Source organism: Ceratotherium simum, chromosome 5, assembly GCF_057802395.1.
Source record: "Ceratotherium simum simum isolate JZ-2026a chromosome 5, ASM5780239v1, whole genome shotgun sequence".
Lineage (NCBI taxonomy): Eukaryota > Metazoa > Chordata > Mammalia > Perissodactyla > Rhinocerotidae > Ceratotherium > Ceratotherium simum.
Window position 1 is genome coordinate 12,041,798 of NC_141904.1, and position 21,365 is coordinate 12,063,162.

At 41.8% G+C, this 21,365-nt stretch overlaps 1 protein-coding gene across 1 annotated transcript in view; it reads right to left on the reverse strand.

The window, feature by feature from the left end:
* Positions 1 to 21,365, reverse strand: part of LOC147916966 (uncharacterized) — a 44,684-nt gene that overhangs the window by 3,371 nt on the left and 19,948 nt on the right. The window contains exons 6-8 of the mRNA XM_087431659.1: positions 21,132 to 21,224; positions 12,002 to 12,137; positions 2,938 to 3,044 (exon numbers count right to left, since the gene is read on the reverse strand). Of these exons, the coding sequence (XP_087287785.1) occupies positions 2,938 to 3,044; positions 12,002 to 12,137; positions 21,132 to 21,224 (336 nt within the window). The remainder of the gene's footprint in view (positions 1 to 2,937; positions 3,045 to 12,001; positions 12,138 to 21,131; positions 21,225 to 21,365) is intronic.

Genomic DNA, 21,365 nt, shown 5'->3' on the forward strand with positions numbered 1-21,365 from the left:
CTCATTGCTAGGTGTCCTAGGTCTGCTGCAAGGTTCTGTTTAATTTTTCCAGAGAAACTCCCTAATTGGTCTCCCTGCTTCTGCCCTTGCCTCCCTTCCAATCTATTTTCAACACAGAGCTGGGGTGATCCAGTTAAAATGTGGGTCAGATCAGGTCACTCCCCTCCTCAAAATTCTCAAATGCTTTTCTATCTCAGTAGAGTTAAAAACTATCTCATAACTGTCTAGAAGGGCCTCTGCCTCCATAGTTACTTCTTGGACTTTTTGTCCTATTACTCTCCCATTCTCTCTCACCCCATCTCAGCCATGCTGGCCTCTGGACTGACACTAGAACACACCAGGTAGACTCCTGCCTTAAGGCTTTTGCACTTGCTGTTCTATTTACCTGGGATGCTTGTCCCCCAGATAGCTACATTGCTTGCTCCCTCACTCCTTCTGTTCTTTATTCAAATGTCCCTTATTAGTACAGCCTTCCCTTGCTGCCCGTACTGAAATTGCAGCCCCTGCCCCCTGACACACACTCTATCTCCTTTTCTTGCTTTATTTTTCCCTTAAGAATGATCCCCATCTGCTATACAATAGTACATGTTTTACTTCTTGTTGTTGTTGTTGGTTTACTGTCTGTCATCCTCCACTAGGACGTAAGCCCCCAAGAGGCAGGAATTCATTGCTCAACTCACCAGTGTCTAGAACATGGCCTGGCACACAATAGGTGTTTAATAAATGTATGTTGAAAGAAATCAATAAGTAAAGATTGAATAAATGAAATGATCCTGAAGTATTCTGAGTTGTTTTTTTTTTATTAGTCAAAAAGCAACACTGTCAGATGTGGATAGCAGTTTGTCTCTTTGTTAACTTTTTTTTTAAGAAGTGAGGTTGCTGATGTTTCTGAGGAAGCTTTCATTGTGTGTGTTCTATTACTGAAAGCAGGACATTAAGAACTCCTTGGTAAAAAAAATGACCTTAGGCTGTTAATTTGAATTTCATGAAAGAAATAGAATTAGAATTAGAAATTAGCTTATTAACTTGCAGATGATAAGAACACAGAAGCAATCAAAAGAAGAACATTAATTCTACAAGCAGTGATATTTCTAATTGCTTTTAATGTTTAAAATGATGCCAGTAGAGCTAAATAGCAAGACTTTCCCTATAGAATCCAACCAGCTAAACCTGTTTTGAGGAGTATTTCTTGGTGTTCAAACTAACAATCTGATTGAAGGGCTCCATCAGAAGCATGCCATAATTATTTTGGTTCAAAATGTAGATGCATTAAAGCTACTCATGATATATACTACTACATTTGGAAAAACCCACTTTCTTCTACTAAATTACTTTTTAATGCTTTTTAAATGAGTATTTGTATTTTCAGGTGGGTATTTCACAGTTATCTTCCCATTTATGCAAATTGAGCCATTTATTAAGCAAGCAGGATATATGAAGCTCTAAATATGTACTCATTGATAATCATTTTCCATCAAATCATCTGAGACCGTCCATCATTAGCACTCACTACAGTGATGGTCAGCAGATTGCCTGTAGCCTTCTATAATGTCTCCTGCCGCAGTGAAGAGTGAAAAAGTTACTGTGGTGCCAAGAAAAACTGAATGAAATCACTAACTTGCTTTCAGTTTATTGAGCTTAAACTAAAGTTAAATTTGAATTATTCTTTTTTTCGTGAGGAAGATTAGCCCTGAGCTAACATCCAATGCCAATCCTCCTCTTTTTGCTGAGGAAGATTGGCCCTGGGCTAACATCCGTGCCCATCTTCCTCTACTTTTACGGGACGCCGCCACAGCATGGCTTGACAAGTGGTGTGTCAGTGCGCGCCCAGGATCTGAACCCGTGAACCCTGGCCACCGAAGCAGAGTGCACAAACTTAACCACTACGCCACCGGGCCGGTCCCATAAATTTGGATTAATTTTAACAGAATAATTCTGTTGAATTTGAATTCAACTCAAATGGACTAGGAAGTAGATGTTCTGTTTCTCTAAAATAAAGGGATAGTTTTAAAATCTTGGAATCATTTGATTGGCTGTTAAGAAATGGCAATGTAGTAGTTTTAGTTTAAAAATGGCAATGCAATGGACAGTAATATTGTAATTCTTCTCTCTAAAACTGCCAGTGTTAAAAAAAATGCACTCTAAAATTATGCCATGTCTCTAAGACTGTTTTATTGAAGAAATGATACAGACTGGATGCTTGTACTACTTAATTCTCTCCACATAACCTGCCAGATAGTGCACCAAGATTTCTCGCCCCTTTTTTAAACATTGAATTTGGATTTTCAAATCTATTTATGATGTCTTTCATTGAGCTTTATTTAAAATGACATTTCTTCACCGTCTCTCGTCAGCAGTAAGAGGCTATCATCAATTCTGGTCATGCATATTGGTGAAGGGGGGGTGGTGGCCAGTGTTAACTTGTTCCACACGTGGTTCTCTCATTTTCAAAGGATTACATGGTCATAAAGCAGCGTTAATGCTCTCCCAATGCCCGTCACAATTGAACCATTCTTTGACGATCCAGAAAGCATATCAGAATCTTATAAGGACTGTTACTTGAGTTTTCCAATTGATATCTGGAGAGATATTTGCAGGTTGGGTTGGGAAGGAGAATGGAGAATAAGAGAGTTCCTCAGAGAACAGGTGAGGATGAGAGAAGAGAGAGAAAAGAAAGGGCAACAGAGAAAATGTCCCCATAACAACATTCATTACTTAGGTCAAAGACTACATATGACATCACAAAAGTTCTTGAACTCTGTGCAAATCACTGGGCAATTTGATCCAAAGGTGGCCGGCCTGTGACAGTGCTCCTGGTCATCACATAGCTCAGGCCAGTTATTTAATGAAAAATGTGGAGCAAGTTGTGTGTAGTACAGCATTTAGGAAAGAGCGGATATGGATGGGGGGAGGGAACATGAACCGAAAACACTCTACCTGTCTTTCTGGCTCGAAGTGCTTCAAGTACGTCAGCAGCAGCCATTTCTCCCAGGACATTGTTTCCAAGGTCAATTTCCCTTAAGTGGGCAGAGTATTTGATCAGGCTGACCAAAGGAAATGACAAAACAAAATGGTGTGGCGCCAAGCATGGTTATGCAAAGAAACTCAATCCAGTTATTTTGGAGTATGATCTTTCTTTTTAGGTCCTCTCCACCCTCCCCCACACTGAACCAATCTGGAACTGGAGACATCTTGATTCTAGTTTTTTCAATTTAATCTCTCTAGTTTGGATGCCTCTCCTAAGTAAGTTGGATAAAGATAAGTAATAAGGATAAGGACTCTTAGTTGCCTTAAATCTTCCATTCATTTATTTATTCAAAAGATGTGGTGTGGTATTGTGCTGGGCTACCCAGTCTTTTAGATTTTACACATCAGGAAAATGTCAAAACACTTGGGGGGGCTGACAAAGGTCGGCTTCTATCTCTCATCAACCATATGCTCAAGGGTAGGCCACGTGCCCTCTTGGGTCTCACCTTCCTCATCTGTAAAATTGGCCTGAAAAGGGCTGTTCTGACTATTTCACAAGGTTGTGGTGAAAACAGAATGAAGCAGTTCATATGAAAGCATCCTGCAAAATGATATACCAATGACACTATTATATTGAGTGCATACTTACTAAATGCATATCATGTGCTTAACATCACAGAGATTAAAAGGAATTTAACACATGACCTCTGCTCTGAAAAAAATTATCATATAACTATCAATAAAACAATTTTGATCCCTTACCATGTGCTGGGGATATGAAATTTCAGTTAGGATCAATAGTGAATCCAAGGCCACTCTCTTGCTCCTTGTACACATTTTCTATGATTCAGCAGCCAGAATTCAAGTCCAGGGCTGAATGATCCTGCCAGACTCTCCCTCTCTAAGATCTTGCTCCCAAGGAAACAGTCTGTCTTCCTGAACTGCCTGACTATGTCCAATTCCTTCAGACAAGATGGATGAGAGCAGGGATATTTCAAGGAGGAAGTGGGGGTGCACAGAAGGAGAGTGGAGAGTGTTGAAGACAAACTTCACAACTTGACAATTCTGCATCTAGTCTGATTCCAGAGGCCATGAATTTAACCACTATACTATACAGCCTCACATGAGCTTCAGTTTTATGGAGCATTCACTATGCATCAGATGTGATCAAGGCCACCCTCATGATTAAGCACTTGTGCCCAGCACAAAGAGGCCTTCCAAGGGTGTGAGTGGGGCTGAAATGCAGCCAAGCTCTGCTTGCCAAGTCCTGGGCCCTGAAGCATAGACCTGGAAAGGGTAACTTCCTCTGACTCATTGGCCAGAGGTGGGCCTCTTTTAATTCATCTGTCCAGAGGGGCTCTTCTTCTAGTTTGTATACAGCTGCTAGCTGCAGGCCTGGGTACTATATTTAGCACCTTACATACATGATCTCATTTAACCCTGTAACAATCTCTTGAGTTAGACACTATTATTATCCTCATTTTTACAAGTGAGGAAACTGAGATATAGAGAAGTTATTTAACTTGCCTAGGATTACACTGCTAGTAAACTGTGGAGCGGGGATGTGAACCCAGGTGGTCTGCTTGAAAATAACCATGAAGCACGATTCAAATATACCGAGAAAATATGTTTTAACCTCCAGTAGTTCCAAATTCTTACACTTTAAAAAAAAGAACAAAAAGACTTAAATATTTAGTGTCAGAACTAAAAAAACGTGGGAAAGGAATTCTTGGCACTGGTGCACGTTCTTAGTGGTATTTATGTACCCTGTCACACAGAGCCAGCTTCAAGGGTATGGGGCCTGTGCAGTTGCACAGCGGCCCGTGCTCAGAAGGGCTCTTCACTTGGTTTAGTGCTCTGCTATCGACATCTTGAAATTCTTAATAACATTTGAACAAGAGCCCATGAGTTTCCATTTGCACTGGGTTCCCACAAATTCTATAGCCAGTTCTGCTGTCATGTTTAGTGTGGTTAGAGCAGAAAGCAAAATCCGACAAAAGGTCAGCCTTAAGTAACTGTACTGTCCTGTCAGGCCCATAGACCACCACTAGATGAATCCTGATCAGAGGGATGCCTGGTTTGTGAGAGGGAGAACCAGCAGGGCCATTTGGCTCCTGCCTTAAGCTCAAAGAAGCCACTGATATTGGGTTTAGGGGTAGACTTAAGCAGCAGAGCTAGGTAAGGCCTCATCTCAAACAAAAGGCTGATATCCCTTGTCCCTGGACTAGCTAATCTGAAGATGAAGATAGACCCATGTGGTACCAAGGGTGAAGAGGGCTAGTGGGTAGGCACATGGTTAGTGCCCCATAATCTCCATCACCAAATCTTACCCCAACATAAATGTATACACATAAGCCACCTCAAGTAAATATTCAGTTAAGCAGACCCCAGGAGCTGACTTTGCTGGTAGGCCCCCAGACAAGCCCCTTGGCTCCCCATCCATCCACTAAGCTCTTCTTTTGTAGATACTCAGGACCCACAATGATAAACATTGAGGAGCCATAAATCTGTTCCCTGAAGTGCTCCTGGAGTGTCTTTGATTATCCTTCAACTCTCTCTACAGCTGGCCCAGAACTGGGCTGGCCAGGGTGGGGTGGGGTTGTGAAGATGGTGCTTCTACTTCCAGGGCACCAGTGTGTTAGCACTGCAGAGGGGTGCTGAGGAGAGTGAGTGTTGGATCTGAGAAGATGGAAATGAGGGAGGGGACCTGTCCTTGAGGTGAGCATGCAGCTCACTGCACAAGTCACATCAGAAAGTCACCAACTGCCAGTGAGATGGAGTAAGGCTGAAAAGACCCAGAATAGGTGAATGATCCAAATGCCATGGATGTTAACTTTGCACTAAGCTGTCCTTATGAGTTCTATTGGTTAGGTCACTAGAGTAGTAAAGAGAAAGTCTTAAAAGCAGCCAGAGAAAAAAGACAAATTATTTACAAAAGAACAAAAATAAAAGTGACAGCACACTTCTCTCTAGAAACAATGCAAGCAGAAGACAGTGGAGCAACATCTTGAAAGTATTAACTGTCAACCAAGAATTCTATACCCAGAAAAAAAAAATCTTTAAAAATGAAGGCAACCCACACATCTATGGACAGCTAATCTTTGACAAAGGAGCCAAGAACATACAATGGAGAAAAGAAAGTCTCTTCAACAAATGGTGTTGGGAAAACTGGATAGCCATATGCAAAAAAATGAAAGTAGACCCTTACCTTACACCATACACAAAAATTAACTCAAAATGGATTAAAGACTTGAATGTAAGACCTGAAACTATGAAACTTCTAGAAGAAAACATAGGCAGTACGCTCTTCGACATCGGTCTTAGTAACATATTTTCAAGCACCAGGTCTGATCGGGCAAGAGAAACAATAGAAAAAATAAACAAATGGGACTACATCAAACTAAAAAGCTTCTGCACAGCAAAGCAAACCATCAACAAAACGAAAAGACAACCTAACAACTGGGAGAAGATATTTGCAAACCATACATCTGATAAGGGCTTAATCTCCAAAATATATAAAGAACTCATGCATCTCAACAACAAAAAAACTAACAACCCAATTAAAAAATGGGCAAAAGACCTGAACAGACATTTCTCCAAAGAAGATATACAGATGGCCAACAGACACATGAAAAGATGTTCAAAATCATTAACTATCAGGGAAATGCAAATCAAAACTACAATGAGATATCACCTCACGCCCATCAGAATGGCTATAATTAACAAGACAGGAAACAACATGTGTTGGAGAGGATGTGGAGAGAAGGGAACTCTCATACACTGCTGGTGGGAGCGCAAACTGGTACAGCCACTATGGAAAACAGTATGGAGATTCCTCAAAAAATCAAGGATAGCACTATCATACGTTCCAGCTATTCCACTGCTGGGTATTTATCCAAAGAACTTGAAAACACCAATGCGTAAAGATACATGCACCCCTGTGTTCATTGCAGCGTTATTCACAATAGCCAAGACTTGGAAGCAACCTAAATGCCCATCAAGGGACGAATGGATAAAGAAGATGTGGTATATATACACGATGAAATACTACTCAGCCATAAGAAACGATGAAATCCAGCCATTTGTGACAACATGGATGAACATTGAGGGTATTATGCAAAGTGAAATAAGTCAGAGGGAGAAGGTCAAATACCGTATGATTTCCTTCATTAAGTAGTAGATAATAACAACAATAAACAAACACATAGAGACAGAGATTGGATTGGTGGTTACCAGAGGGGAAGGGAGGAGGGAGGAGGGCAAAAGGGATAATTCGGCACATGTGTGTGGTGATGGGTTGTAATTAGTATTTTGGTGGTGAACATGATGTAATCTATGCAGAAATAGAAGTATAATGATGTACACCTGAAATTTGTACAATGTTATAAACCAATGTTACTGCAATAAACAAAAAATTAAAAAAAAAAAATGAAGGCAAAAAAAATACTTTTTATATATACAAAAGATTAGAGAATTCACCACCAGCAAATCAGGACTACAAGAAATGCATAAAGTAAGTCCTTTAGACAGAAGAAAAATAATACTACATAGAAATTTGGATATATCCAAAAGAATCAACAACACTAGAAATGGTAAATATGTGAATAAATACAAAAGACTTTCCCCTCTTATTTAAAAAAACAATTAAATGCTTAAAACAAACATCATAATAATAATGTATTCTGAATTTATAACATTTGTAAAAGTAAAATATATGGCAAGAATAGCACAAAGGATGGGAGGGAATGGAAGTATAGTGTTGTAAAATTCTCATACTATAAGTGAAGTAGTATAGTATTATTTGAAGGTAGACCGTGATAGGTTAAAGATGAACAGTGTAGACACTAGAGCAACCACTAAAAAAAAAAAGACAAAGAGGTATAGCTAATAAGCTAATAAAAGAGATAAAAATGGAATTATAAACATTACTCCATTAATCCAAAAACAGGCAGAAAACTAGTTAAAATAACAAACGAGACAAATAGAAAACAAATGGCAAGATGGTAGATTAAAAACCCAGCCATATTGATAATCACATTAAATGTAATGGTCTAGGGCCGGCCCCGTGGCTTAGCGGTTAAGTGCGCGCGCTCTGATGCTGGCGGCCCGGGTTCGGATCCTGGGAGTGCCCCAAGGCACCACTTCTCCGTCCAACGCGAGGCCGAGTCCCACGTACAGCAACTAGAAGGATGTGAACCTATGACGTACAACTATCTACTGGGGCTTTGGGGGGAAAAACTGAATAAATAAAATCTTTAAAAAAAAAAAAAAAAAAAAATAAATGTAATGGTCTAAATAACAATTAAAAGACAGAAGTTGTCAAAATGGATAAAAAACAAGATCTCAGGGCCAGCACCGTGGCTTAGTGGTTAAGTGCACGCGTTCCGCTACTGGTGGCCTGGGTTTGGATCCCGGGCACACACCGACGCACCGCTTCTCCGGCCATGCTGAGGCCGCGTCCCACATACAGCAACTAGAAGGATGTGCAACTATGACATACAACTATCTACTGGGGCTTTGGGGAAAGAAAAAGGAGGAGGATTGGCAATAGATGTTAGCTCAGAGCCAGTCTTCTTCAGCAAAAAAAGAGGAGGATTAGCACGGATGTTAGCTCAGGGCTGATCTTCCTCACAAAAAAAAAAAATAGAAGATCTCAACTGTATGCTGTCTACAAGAAACCAACTGGAATATAAACACAGGTTAAAAGTAAAAGGATGGAGGGCCGGCCCTGTGGCTTGGTGGTTAAGTGCGCGCACTGCGATGCTGGCGGCCCGGGTTCGGATCCCGGGTGCGCATCGAGGCACCACTTCTCTGTCCATCCTGAGGCCGAGTCCCACATACAGCAACTAGAAGGGTGTGCAGCTGTGACATACAACTATCTACTGGGGCTTTGGGGGCAAAAAAAAAAAAAAAAAAAAATGATGGAGACAGATATATCATGCTAATATCAAGAGAAAGCTGGACTGGGGCCAGCCCGGTGGCGCAAGTGGTTAAGTGCGCGCACTCCACTGAGGCGGCCCGGGGTTCGCCGGTTCGGATCCTGGGCGCACAGTGATGCACCGCTTGGCAAGCCACGCTGTGGCGGTGTCCTGTATAAAGTGGAGGAAGATGGGCACGGATGTTAGCCCAGGGCCCATCTTCCTCAGCAGAAAAAAAAAGAGGAGGATTGGCAGATGTTAGCACAGGGCTGATTTCCTCACAAACAAAAAAAAAAAAGAGAGAAAGCTGGACTGGCTATATTAATATAAGTCAAAGTAGATTTCAGAGGAGGGAATATTACCAGTGATAAGAGATAAATATTACTAGCGATTTCAAATATTACTAGGGATAACTAGGGTCAATTCATTGAGAGATATTACAATCCTAAATGTTTATGCTCCTAATAACAGAGCTTCAAAATACATGAAGTGAAACTGATTAAACTGCAAAGAGATATAAACAAAATCACAATAATCTCTCTTTTAATAATTGATAGAACAAGTAAACAGAAAATTTGTAAAGATATAGAAGATTTCAACAACACTGCCAACCAACTTGACCTAAATGACATTTATGGAACATTCCATCAAATAACAGCAGAATACACATTATTTCAAGTACGTATGGAACATTTACTAAGATAGATCATAATCTGGGCTATAAAACACGTATGTTCTCCAACCACAGCAGAACTTAATTAGATATCAACAAGAGAAAAATATCTGAAAAATATACAAATATGTGGAAACTAAACAATACTCTTCTAAATAACCCCTAGGTCAGAGAAGAAATCAAAAGGGAAACTAGAAAATAGTTTGAATGAAAATACAACATATCAAAATTGGTAGGATGCAATGAAAGAGTGCTTAGTATTAATATAAACTTTTATATTAGAAAAGTAAAAAGCTATAAAATCAACAACTTAAGCTTTTATTTTAACAAACTAGAAAGAGAAGAGCATATTAAATCCAAGGTAAGCAAAATAAAGGAAACAATAAAGATAAGAGAATAAATTAATGAAATTGAAAAAAGAAAAACATTAGAGAAAACCAAAAGCTGGTTCTTTGAGAAGATCAATAAAATTAATAAATTTCTAATCAGATTGACTGTAAAAAAAGAGAGAAAATAAATTATCAATATTAAGAATGAAAAAGGTGACATCACTACAGATCCTACAGACATTAAAAAGATTACAAAGAAATATTCTGAATAACTCTATCCCAATAAACTTGAAAACTTAGATGGAATGAATAAATTCCTTGAAAAATACAAACTACCACAGCTTTACCCAAGTAAAAATAACCAGAATAGCCTTATATCTATTAAAGAAATTGAATTTGTAGCTTAAAATCTTCCCATATAGAAAACTCCAGGTCCAAATGTCTTCATGGGTGAATTCTACCAAATATTTAAGGGTAAAACAATGCCAAATCTATACAAATTCCTTCATAAAATAGACAAGAGGGAACACTTCCTAACTCATTCTGTAAGGCCAGAATTACCCTGATCTCAATACCAGATGAAGACATTACAGGAAAAGAAAAGTAAGGACCAATATTATTCCTGAATATAGATGCAAATATCCTTTACAAAATGTTAGCAATATACTAAAAGGATAATACGTCATTAATATATGAAATCTAGAAATATATTAAAAGGATAATAAAATGAAGTTTATTGGGGCCGACCTGGTGGCACAAGCAGTTGAGTGCACGTGCTCTGCTGCGGCGGCCCGGGGTTCGCCGGTTCGGATCCTGGGCACGCACTGACGCACTGGTTGGCAAGCCATGCTGTGGCAGCATCCCATATAAAGTGGAGGAAGATGGACAGGGATGGTAGCCCAGGGCCAGTCTTCCTCAGCAAAAAAAGAGGAGGATTGGCAGATGTTGGCACAGGGCTGATCTCGTCACACACACAAAAATAAATAAATAAAATAAAATAAAATAAAATGAAGTTTATTTACATAATTGTAGAAATATTAGTAAAGCTATCCAAGTTGGATATCTTCCCAACCTTCCTGAATAAGGAAGTAAAGTATATTAGAGAAGGAATATTTTTCTTCTAAAATAATAAATAGCCATCAATCAAACTCTGGAGCCTCACATCTTGGCTGCGTTCTGCTGTCCTTGATTGCTCCAAGGTGCTGTAAGCACTGATGTCCTAAGAGGGTGTAGCCTGGAGCCCTCTCTACGCAGCAGGCTTTCTTACAGCGCTGCAAATGCTGACTTGTAGCTTGGCCCACTGGGTATGTGGATTCAAGAGAGTTGGACAGGGAGATGTCCAAGGTTGTCAAGATAAACATGGCAAGGAAATATTCTGTTTTCCAGAAGCTTTTGAGAATAGCTGTGTCTGTCTGCCTAAGGAGGTTGGGACAACTTTGTAATCAAACACAAGAGTGTTCACTCTGGAGTGGGCTGCCTTTCTTCATCAGGTCACATGGCTTACATTTTATATTATATCCTGACTTTAGGAAAGAAAAATCTGGAGGTCATATCTCCTGTCTTTCCTCAGTTGCCAACTTCTTAAAATGGGGCTTCTAGTGAGGTCTTTTTTAAATATTTTTATTTAATTTTATTTTGAGGAAGATTAGCCCTGAGCTAATATCTGATGCTAATCCTCCTCTTTTTTGCTGAGGAAGACTTGCCCTGGGCTAACATCTGTCCCCATCTTCCTCTACTGTATATGGGACACTGCCAGAGCATGCCTTGACAAGCGGTACGTCAGTCCGTGCCCAGGATCTGAACCTGCAAACCTGGGCCACCAAAGCAGAGCACTCGAACTTAACCGCTACTCCACCAGGCCAGCCCCTCTAGTGAGGTCTTTAAGATCCCTCTGTGGGCTCACATACAACTGTCTGTAATGCCATTTTTATGATTTCAGGCCTTCTCTTAAGATCACGTACCAAGACCAAGAAGGGTCACTGCTTCCCTCTCAGGGTTGAAAAACCTCACCTGGCACTCTTAACGAGCAGCAATTAAATCACTGTCCCCATGATTTAACCCAAGCACCTAGTTTTGGAAGGTGAACACATAAAACCTCTTAATTTTCTACTCACCGTGTTAAAATCTGAGTGAATGCCAACAAGCCTTTTTCTCCTTCTTTTCCTTTTTCATCTATGCTGTTATCTGCCAAATGCAATTTCACTAACCAAGGACCAGCTTCAGTCAAACCTTTAACTTTTTTCTTGATTCCTACAAGAAAGCTAGAGTATTTTACTATTTTTAGACAATAGTTCCCCTGTTTACCACCGACGAAGTTGATTTTATTTTTTAAGATTGTACTTATTCGACTTGTGCGAGCAGATGCATTTTGCAATACGGTCAAGGAAATGCATATAATTTAAGAAGTCTTTTTTAAAAATACTCAGTACATCCTTTACAACAGCAAGCCCAAAATTGGTCTGTATGAAGGGAAATCTCATTTCAGATTTAGATTGTTGTGTTTGCTTTGGCTAAAGAGGAAAGTCAATGTGTCTAGAAATTTCTTGATAGAAGATGAATGAGTTGTCTGCTGATCCTGGGAAAGTGATAGCCCTTATACAGAGACTCAGCCTTTTGCAAAAGCCTGCAAAGTGATCACATTTTTTGAGCTCTAGAAAGACACATCTGAAGGAGAAAGAACCACTCTGCCTTTGTAGACTTTGCAGCTGAGGTCAGTGGTCCTGGAGGCTGATTCATCCTCGTCGGTCTATCCAGCTTTCATCAAGTTCAGTGTCAGTGCTGTGGAGTGGCATCAAGTACCCATTCAACTTACACCAGTTCAAGTTTAGGAGTAACAGGAAAGGGATGGGGAAACAGAAATAGGACACGAAGCTAGCTCATCCACGCAGTAGGTGTGAGATGGGAGATCTGAATCTCCAGTCCCAAAGCCAGATTGCTTCCCGGGAACACCCAAGTGTTTGAAATTATATGCTTTGTGTGCAACACGACGCCCTAAACACTAGCCAACTACTGCCTCTGGGGCTCAACTGAAAAACAGTGATTTGTTCCAAAGCTGGGGAAGAAACTACATGGAACTTAGAGATAATATATCTATATGTTGTATTGTGTGGGCAATTCAAGGGATTTTAAAGGATCATTTAAATGATCCTATACACTAATTTTGCCTAACATAACTGAGAAGCTAACCCCAGGGCTAGACAGGACTCTTTTGTACTTGAATTCATTCAGCATTCAACAAATAGTTTTGAGCTCCTCTTCTGTGCCAGGCACTGTTCTAGGTGCTGGGACTCCAACAGGGAACAAAAGAGACAAAACTCCCTGCCCTCACAAAGCTGACCTGAAGTGAGTGCTGATAGGAAGAGCAAGGAAGAGAAGAGTTGATGATAACTAAGTGTAAGTTTTCAAGTCAGGAAAGAGAACTGACTTTTTAGGGAAAGGTGATAAATTTGGACATTGGGCCATTCTAGTTTGCCAGTTTAAAAAAAAAAGTATGCTTTAAAAAAAGATTCAATTGGGGACCGGCCCAGTGGCATAGTGGTTAAGTTCTTTTTTTTTTTTGTGAGGAAGATCAGCCCTGAGCTAACATCCATGCTAATCCTCCTCTTTTTTTTAGCTGAGGAAGACCGGCTCTGAGCTAACATCTATTGCCAATACTCCCCCTTTTTCTCCCCCAAAGCCTCAGTAGGTAATTGTATGTCATAGTTGCATGTCCTGCTAGTTGCTGTATGTGGGACACAGCCTCAGCATGGCTGGACGAGCAGTGCGTCAGTGCGTGCCCGGGATCCGAACCCGGGCCGCCAGTAGCGGAGCGCGCGCACTTAACCGCTAAGCCATGGGGCTGGCCCAATGTGGTTAAGTTCTTGCACTCCGCTCAGGCAGCCCAGGGTTCACAGGTTCAGGTCCTGGGTGAGGAGCTGTGCACCGCTTATCGGGCCATGCTGTGGCAGGTGTCCCACATATGAAAAAAAGTAGAGGAGGGTGGGCATGGATGTTAGCCCAGGGCCAATCTTCCTCAGCAAAAAGAGTAGGATTGGCAATAGATGTTAGCTCAGGGCTAATCTTCCTCAACAACAACAAAAAAAGATTCAATTGGTTTCTTTGGATGTGAATCTAATCTGCTGGGCTGTTGAATGAAATAGACAAGATTTATTTTCCTAAAACATAGTTGGAGGGATGAAAACTGTCCCATCCCCTTTAGTTTTATTGGGGATGAGTCTAACTTGTCTAAATCTCATTTTTTCTTACATCCAGGGCATGGGAATGATAGCAGATGACAGCTGTTATGAATAATATAACAGTGCTAATATACTAGAATGTATCTGGCACATTGTGTGTGTTAACAACTGCTTGTTGAATAAATGAATGAATTAATGAATAATAGAGTGCAGAGTTTAATCATAGTGTGGGAACTTTTATCTCACTGTTCATTGTTTTTCCAAGTATAGTGCAGCTAATAATGCCCTGAGACCACTCATGAACATGAATAGAATACGACTTTTCTATTTGTAAAATCTCTTCACAAACATAAATGCCTTTGAAAAGTTAGGTTTACTGCCCAGAATGATTAACGATGTGGATACTGATCGCATGTGGCTCTCATTTCTTTTTGCCCCCTGCTGGCGTGCCAGAAAGCAGCAGTGGTAAAACATGAGGCCAATGGGGCCAAGCCAAAGGCCAAAGGCCAAATTCTTGTGCAGCCACTCAGCTTTGCAGGGAGAGAAACCATCTCAGCCAGTCTACACCCCAGCTTAGCCAGCGTGACGCAGATGTGTGCCCTTGGAGAGGAGGGAGCTTCCCGGCCTGTGACCGGCCTGGTACAGCATCCCCATGGGAAAAGCAATCCAAGTCTCCCTCTGGCTGGGAGGGACATATCACCTTTGCCCATGAAAAGTAACCAGTTTGCAAAATGCTAGTCCAAACCACTCTCCAGAATTTAGACCTCTCGTGAGTCACGGTTCCCAGTTATGGGGAAGGAAGGACCATCCTGCTTCGTGCAGGGATTGCCTGCTCCGGGCCTTCAACCAAAGTTCAAGCAGAACCAAATTCTCTTCTCTGGATGGAAAACAAATTCCTCGGAGTAAAAGTGAGTACATGCTGAGCCCCTGGTAACACTTGATCCACCCCAGCTGTATTCACTCCACCCTATTTTCACCTAATCTTACATTTCTCTGCTTTAAAACAAAACCAACTCACCAACAACGACCACTTTAATTTACTTTCCTCTGTCTCAGAGAACTCAGTGGGGGCATAGCGCTGCCAGTTGTGCCTAAGAGGCAGGGTGTGTAGCGAAAGGAGCAGAATCTCTGGGTTTAAAACTCTCTCTGAAAAATGCTGTGTGACTCCCCAGAAAGTCACTTAACTTCTCTGAACCTAAATTTCCTCGTTGCTAACAGAGAGATCGTAGTAGTCATCTCCTAGATGCATTGTGAAGGTCGACCAGGAAGCATGGTGAAATACTGGCTGTAGAGGCACTTAGTACACAGTAAATATTGCTGCCTAGCTTTGCAGCTTCAGTTCTGGATTTTGTAAGTCATTGAACACTGGAATGGAGCAGCCTGGTGGAGAACCTCCATGTGTAACATGTGCCCCCTTCTGCCGCTGCCTCCCTGAGGATCATACACTTATTTCCGACAACCGCACGCCTCCCCCTGGAAGCCACTCCACAGATCCAGTACGGACTCACTCAACCTTGCTTCCTCCCATTCTCTCTTAATTGCCAAGATCCCCCAATTCTCCCTGATTTCAGAATCTTTCTTACCACTCTCACTGAACTGGCTCCTAGGTCCTGTCAATTCTCTCCTAAATATATGCAGACTCTTATCCTTCCATCACTCAGCCTCAGTTCTGCACTTTATTTTCTCTTGTCTGAACTGTCGTAAAAGCCTCCAAACTAGCCTCCCACCATCCATCCTCTTTCTAAAACATATTCTGCAAAGCTGCCCGAAGTTCTTTTCAAAAATCCAATTCTCACTGTGTCACTGTCTTGCTTCAAAACCGTCATGGCTCCCACTTTGCAGACAGGAGAAAGTCTAACTCCTTAACAGCATTCATGGCTTTTGGCCATGTGGGTCCGCTGGCCTTCCCAGCGACATCTCCAGCCACTCGCCCAGTGACCATTCTGCAGTGGATTTCACACTTCCCTTATGCTGGACATTCCAGGCACTTCACCCCCTGAGCCTTTTCTCATGTGGTTCCCTTTTCCTAGAATGCCCTCTCTTTCCCAGGTGATGAAACTCTTCTCGTTCCTTTCAGAGAGAGCTCTATTTCCTGTGCGGGCCAGCACCCAAAGGTCGAGTGTAAATTTTCATTGAAGCAGAAGTCGCCCCAGAAAGAGTCCTCAACTCCTCCCTCACTCTCTGGCTTCTGGGATCACCAGAACAGGGGGACATCAGATTGTTTTGCTTAACCACTACTCGAATCTTCATCCTTACCAGGATGCCAGGTCCTGGTAAGACCTTCTTGAGGTTGATTTTTTAAAAAAAATGTTAAAAATAGCTTCTTTTCATCAACAAGGAACATGCGTGATTTCCTGTGTAATTACCAGAGGTTTATAAACCAAAACATAAATTATGTTTGCTTGATTGCAAGACTTAAGGAAGCAGAGTATAGTTAGTGTTGGATGATTTACACCTTGGACCTTGGAACCTGTCCATAAAGGCTTCCACTGTTTGGCTATCCAGGATAAAATCCCAAGTAAAATAATTTCAGGATTATAACCGGTAACTTCCTGATTTGGAACAAAGCTGTTTTGAAGATTACATGTTGATTTTTGAACTTGATCCTTGCATTCCTTAATGCTGCTAGCATTCCTAAGTACTCTGGCTATGATATAAGCAATAATGCCTTATTTGGGGAAGTGAATTGACCCCTTGGGTGGTATTGGTACTATAGTAAACGTCTGATCAATCCCAAGTGTGTGGACTGACCGTTTTATGGTTGGATTTCGTCCCCTGTACATGCCTAAGTCCTGTGCTGGCCCTCCCAGTCCTAAATCCTCAGGAATTAAAACAACCCTGGAAGCTATGGTGTGGGGCTTGGGCTGGGAAGCAGAGCAGGCTCAGGGGACGGGACACCCCTGAGGCCTTGCTGGGTCTTTCAGGAACTTCTGGGGCCTTGAGATGACAAGGCAGGGCTGGGCGAATGGGGTTCAGGGAAGCCATCTTATCTGCAGATGACTATTCTTGATGACCTTTGAGTGACTTCTAGTCTTCAGCCATCTTCTGGCTCTTTATGAACAAGATGGGCTTGTGACTAGTCATAGGCCAAGCCAGATATCACCTACTTGAGTGCTGATCAACCTCCAGGCCCAGGGTCCCCCAGTTCCTGTATACCTGTGGTACAGAGCCATAGGGCTCAGAAGTGGGCCAGACTGGGTCTAGAAGAGACAGAGAAGACAGAACAGAAATGGGCCTGGGCTCTGTTTGTTCTGTGGTTTCTATGGCAGAGAAGGAGCATCTAGGAGCCTCACTCTGTCCTTTGGTTTTCTTCCCTGAGCAAAATAAATCAAGAGTAGGCAATCTGATTTCTTTCCATTCTAAAACAGTGGTTCTCAAAGTGTGGACCCTGGACCGAGTGCCTCAGCATCACTCGGGAACTTGATAGAAATGCAAGTTCTCCAGCCTTACCTCAGACCTACTGGTTCAGACTTTGCGGGAGCAGGGCCCAGCAGTCTGGGTTTTAACAAGCCCTCCGGGTGCCTCTGCTGCTCAAGTTTGAGCACCTCTAATTTAAAGATTCCTCATAGTCAGTAGTGCTTTGAGGCATGGACAGATATCTAACTTCTGCAAGCATAGAAATGGAATACTTTACCTCTTCTGTCAACTTATAAATGGCTGCTAATGTAAAGTTGTTAAGTTCTTATAATTAAGCATTCAGAGAGGAGCAATAAAGGGTGTCAGCCTTCTGAACAGGGATTTTGACTCCTACCATATTGTGAGTTCAACTTTCCAAGCAGCAGGACAAAAGCCTCCTGTCCACAAAGGGGTGAGCATAAAAATACTTCAGCTGTTTCCAATTGGGACCAAATGGAAACCATCTGGGCTCCTCACCCAGGAGGCTGATGTAAACCAGCTCAGTCTGACTCTTTATTTTGAAACAAGTAAAACTCTTCTACCAAAGACCAAACTCACCCCCAAACAAACACCTTATGACTGTGAAAGTAATTATCCAATGTGGGAAGATTAATTTGCTTTGTGAACTCTGGAAAGCATGAAAATGGTCTGTTCTGACAAGAAGCTATAAAATAAACATATATTAGATACAACATTGTTTCTATTGATTTGAAGCAAAGGACTCCTTGGGATACAAAAAACTTTAATGGCTCCCACTGTCTACTGGATTAAGTTCAAACTCTCGGCCTGACATGCAAAGTCCTCCTTAATATGACCCACCTCTCTTGACAGGTCCACCCTCCCACATCCTCTTGTTTCAGCTAAACTTGTGGGCTTGTGGCTTGCATTGTTAAGGCTTTTCTTCCTGACTTAGGTCCTTCCTTTCTTTCCACCCCAGGTCAGCAACTAGCTCATTCACAAAGCATTCTCCCCAGTTCCATCCCTGGGGAAGAATGCCCTTCTCTGAAGTCAGTGTCCATGTTTGGCCCTTGGCAGATGCTGCCTTGTGTGGTTAGTTGTGTCTTGGAGTATATTCTGTTCTAAATTGCATGTCCCCTTGTTATGAGTTGAATTGTACCCCCTTGCAAAATTCATATGTTGAAGTCCTAACCCTCAGTTCTTCAGAATATGACCTTATTTGGAAATAGGGTCGTGGCAGAAGTAATTAGTTAAGATGAGGTCATCCTGGAGTAGAGTGGGCCCTTAATCGAATACAACTGATGTTCCTCCAAGAAGGGGAAATTTGAACATAGACACCTACAGTGAGAATGCCATGTGAACATGAAGGCAAAGATTGGGGTGATGCATCTACAAGCCAAGGAACACCAAAGATTGCCAGCAAAGCAATAAAAGCTAGAGAGAGGCATGGAACAGATTCTCCCTCAGAACCTCCAGAAGGAACCAACCCTGCCAACATCTTGATCTTGACTTCCAGCTTCCAGAACTGTGAGACAACATATTTCTGTTGTTTAAGCCACGAAGTCTGTGGTACTCTGTTATGTCAGTCCTAGCAAACTAATACACCCCTAAAAGGCAGGAGCACAACTTGTGCCCCACACGGAGCTGGTGATGGATAACCATTTTCTGTTGAGGCAGCTGCAGTGACCGGAAAGTAAGCTGCTTGGGGCAGGGACCAGGGACATCCCTAACTACATCCCCCACACACCAGCCCAAAATGGCCCCGAGGACATTTCATTTCATCAGTGTTGACTGAAAGAATGACCACAGGCAACCTGCAGTTCTTCAAGCCTCTACCTCTTCCCTGGAAAACTGTAAGATACTGGACTCCCCCGGGGGCCTGGTGGGAGAGTATATCCGGCTCACGAAGGTCAAAAGAAGCATAGCTGGTACTTCTGTGCCAGGTTTTAGTAGCGGAAAGGAATTGTGACCTGGGCCTCAACACAGCTCTTATTTAAAAGCTGAAGGATAAATAATTGTTTTGCTCTCGTTTTGACTTTTCCCTCAAACTCTCCACCTTCTATGAAGGTTTAACATCTCCAGGGCCTACAAAGAAGTGAGCAGTGGGGGTCTTGGATCACGGGTGACACACAGGACAAGCTATATTTGCAAAGGGCCTCATATTCACACTCTGATGTCATCACCTAATGAGGTTATATGTGCACTCGCTGTGTTTTTACGTGTGTTAGAAGAGTTTGCTTGTTAAATGCAAAGACTTCTAATATTATGCAATTTTTTAAACCTTCTTTGCTATTAATTAATTAAAATTTTTTTTTTTTTTTTTTATATCAGGAAGGCTCAACAGATAGAAGTGGTCAGAGCCTCTCTCCAGCCTGAGGAGCCTGGAAGTTCTCGGATAGATTTTGGCCTTTTTGTCTTTCTGCATTGCCAAGTTGACACATAGCATGAGGCAGATACTCAGTCTTGGTCCTTGTTACTGTTTTCTGTTACAAGTCTAGATGCAGAATTAGAATTAGAGACTCAGCACTCCTGTCCTCTCAGATGTCACCTGGCCCAGTGTAAGGACTGTCCTCTATAGGGCCACCTGTCTTGGAGACAGTGATCATCCTCATCCCCACAGGAACCCCAACCAACTCCTCTGAAAGGATTTTTGGTTGAAAGTATTCCCAAATGGTAACTTTCTAAAACAAATGATAACCTAGTACGGTTCTTCTTTTTTCTTTTTTTTTTTTTCCCTTTTAGTAGCTTTTCCAAAATCTGCTAGTACTATCCAGTGGAAAGACTGTATTTACATCAAACAACAGAGACAAGGTCTGATAAATTTTTTCACTTTACGTTTTCATTTGGCTTTTTAGATCATAAGAATTTGTATTTTTCTAATTTGGTTAGATTTCATGGAGGAGATACAAGGTTAACTCAAGGACAGAAAAAAGACCACACAAAACAGATGAAAATTGAGGAGGAGCAAGCCAAAGAGTGAAGAGCTGCATTAAAAGGGCCCGTTGCCTTTCACACACTAACTGTACAGAAAAAAAAATGAAGTGGACTGAAACAGAACAACACAAAATTAGGTTAGCCTCCATGAAGAGTTTCCCAAAGACTGTGCTCATGACACGCTCAGTGATCATCTTGTGCTGTCTCTTTATAACTTCAAATTGTTAAAGCTGGAGTGGATTTAGGAAGCCGTGAGCGCAAAGTCCTCGATTTCCAGAATGGGATGCTGAGACGCAGGCATCAGGGCAAGCTCTGGGAAGAGAATCCCGGTTCCCTAACTGCAAACCCTTAATATTAGACAGCTTGTCATTTAGTTTAATCTTGCTCAGAGGTTATGGAGTTGGTGATTTCTTACAGTTCTCACTAAATGACTCAGTTTCTAAGTAATGAGCGTAGAAGAGAAGTCTCCAAGCTGAATTTATCAGGTCCTGCTGGCTGTTCACTGCAGAGACATCCCCAAACCAGCCTAGGCCCCACCGTTGTTTTGTGGCCTTGTAGAGTGTGCCGGAGACTAATTCCTCTGGCGGATGTGGCTACGCTGTTCTGTTTTTGGTTCATATGAAGCCGTAAGACACTGAGTCTTCTTTTTCTCCACTTGAGTTTTTCTCTCTGTTTGGGGTAATTACTTCCACCGTGGGAATACAGAGCCCACGAGAGGAGGAGGAGAGGAAGGAAGAGGAAGGAAGAGGGAGGAATAGTTGAACCAACGCAACAAGAATACCTTTCTTTCTCTTCTTCCCTGAAGTAGTTTTCCCTGCTACAGCTCTTGGTGACTTTGTAATCAGGTTCAAAGTGGAACTTGCTCCCTGTCTGCCTGTATGGGGGGAAAAAAGCCTGTTCAAAGTCACATGAATGGGTTTCTGACATACTTTAATATTGGTTATTGCCTTCATTTTATGCACACTTTGGGCAGAGATATTTCTCATGAGAGAATTATCTGACGTATTGCCAAAAT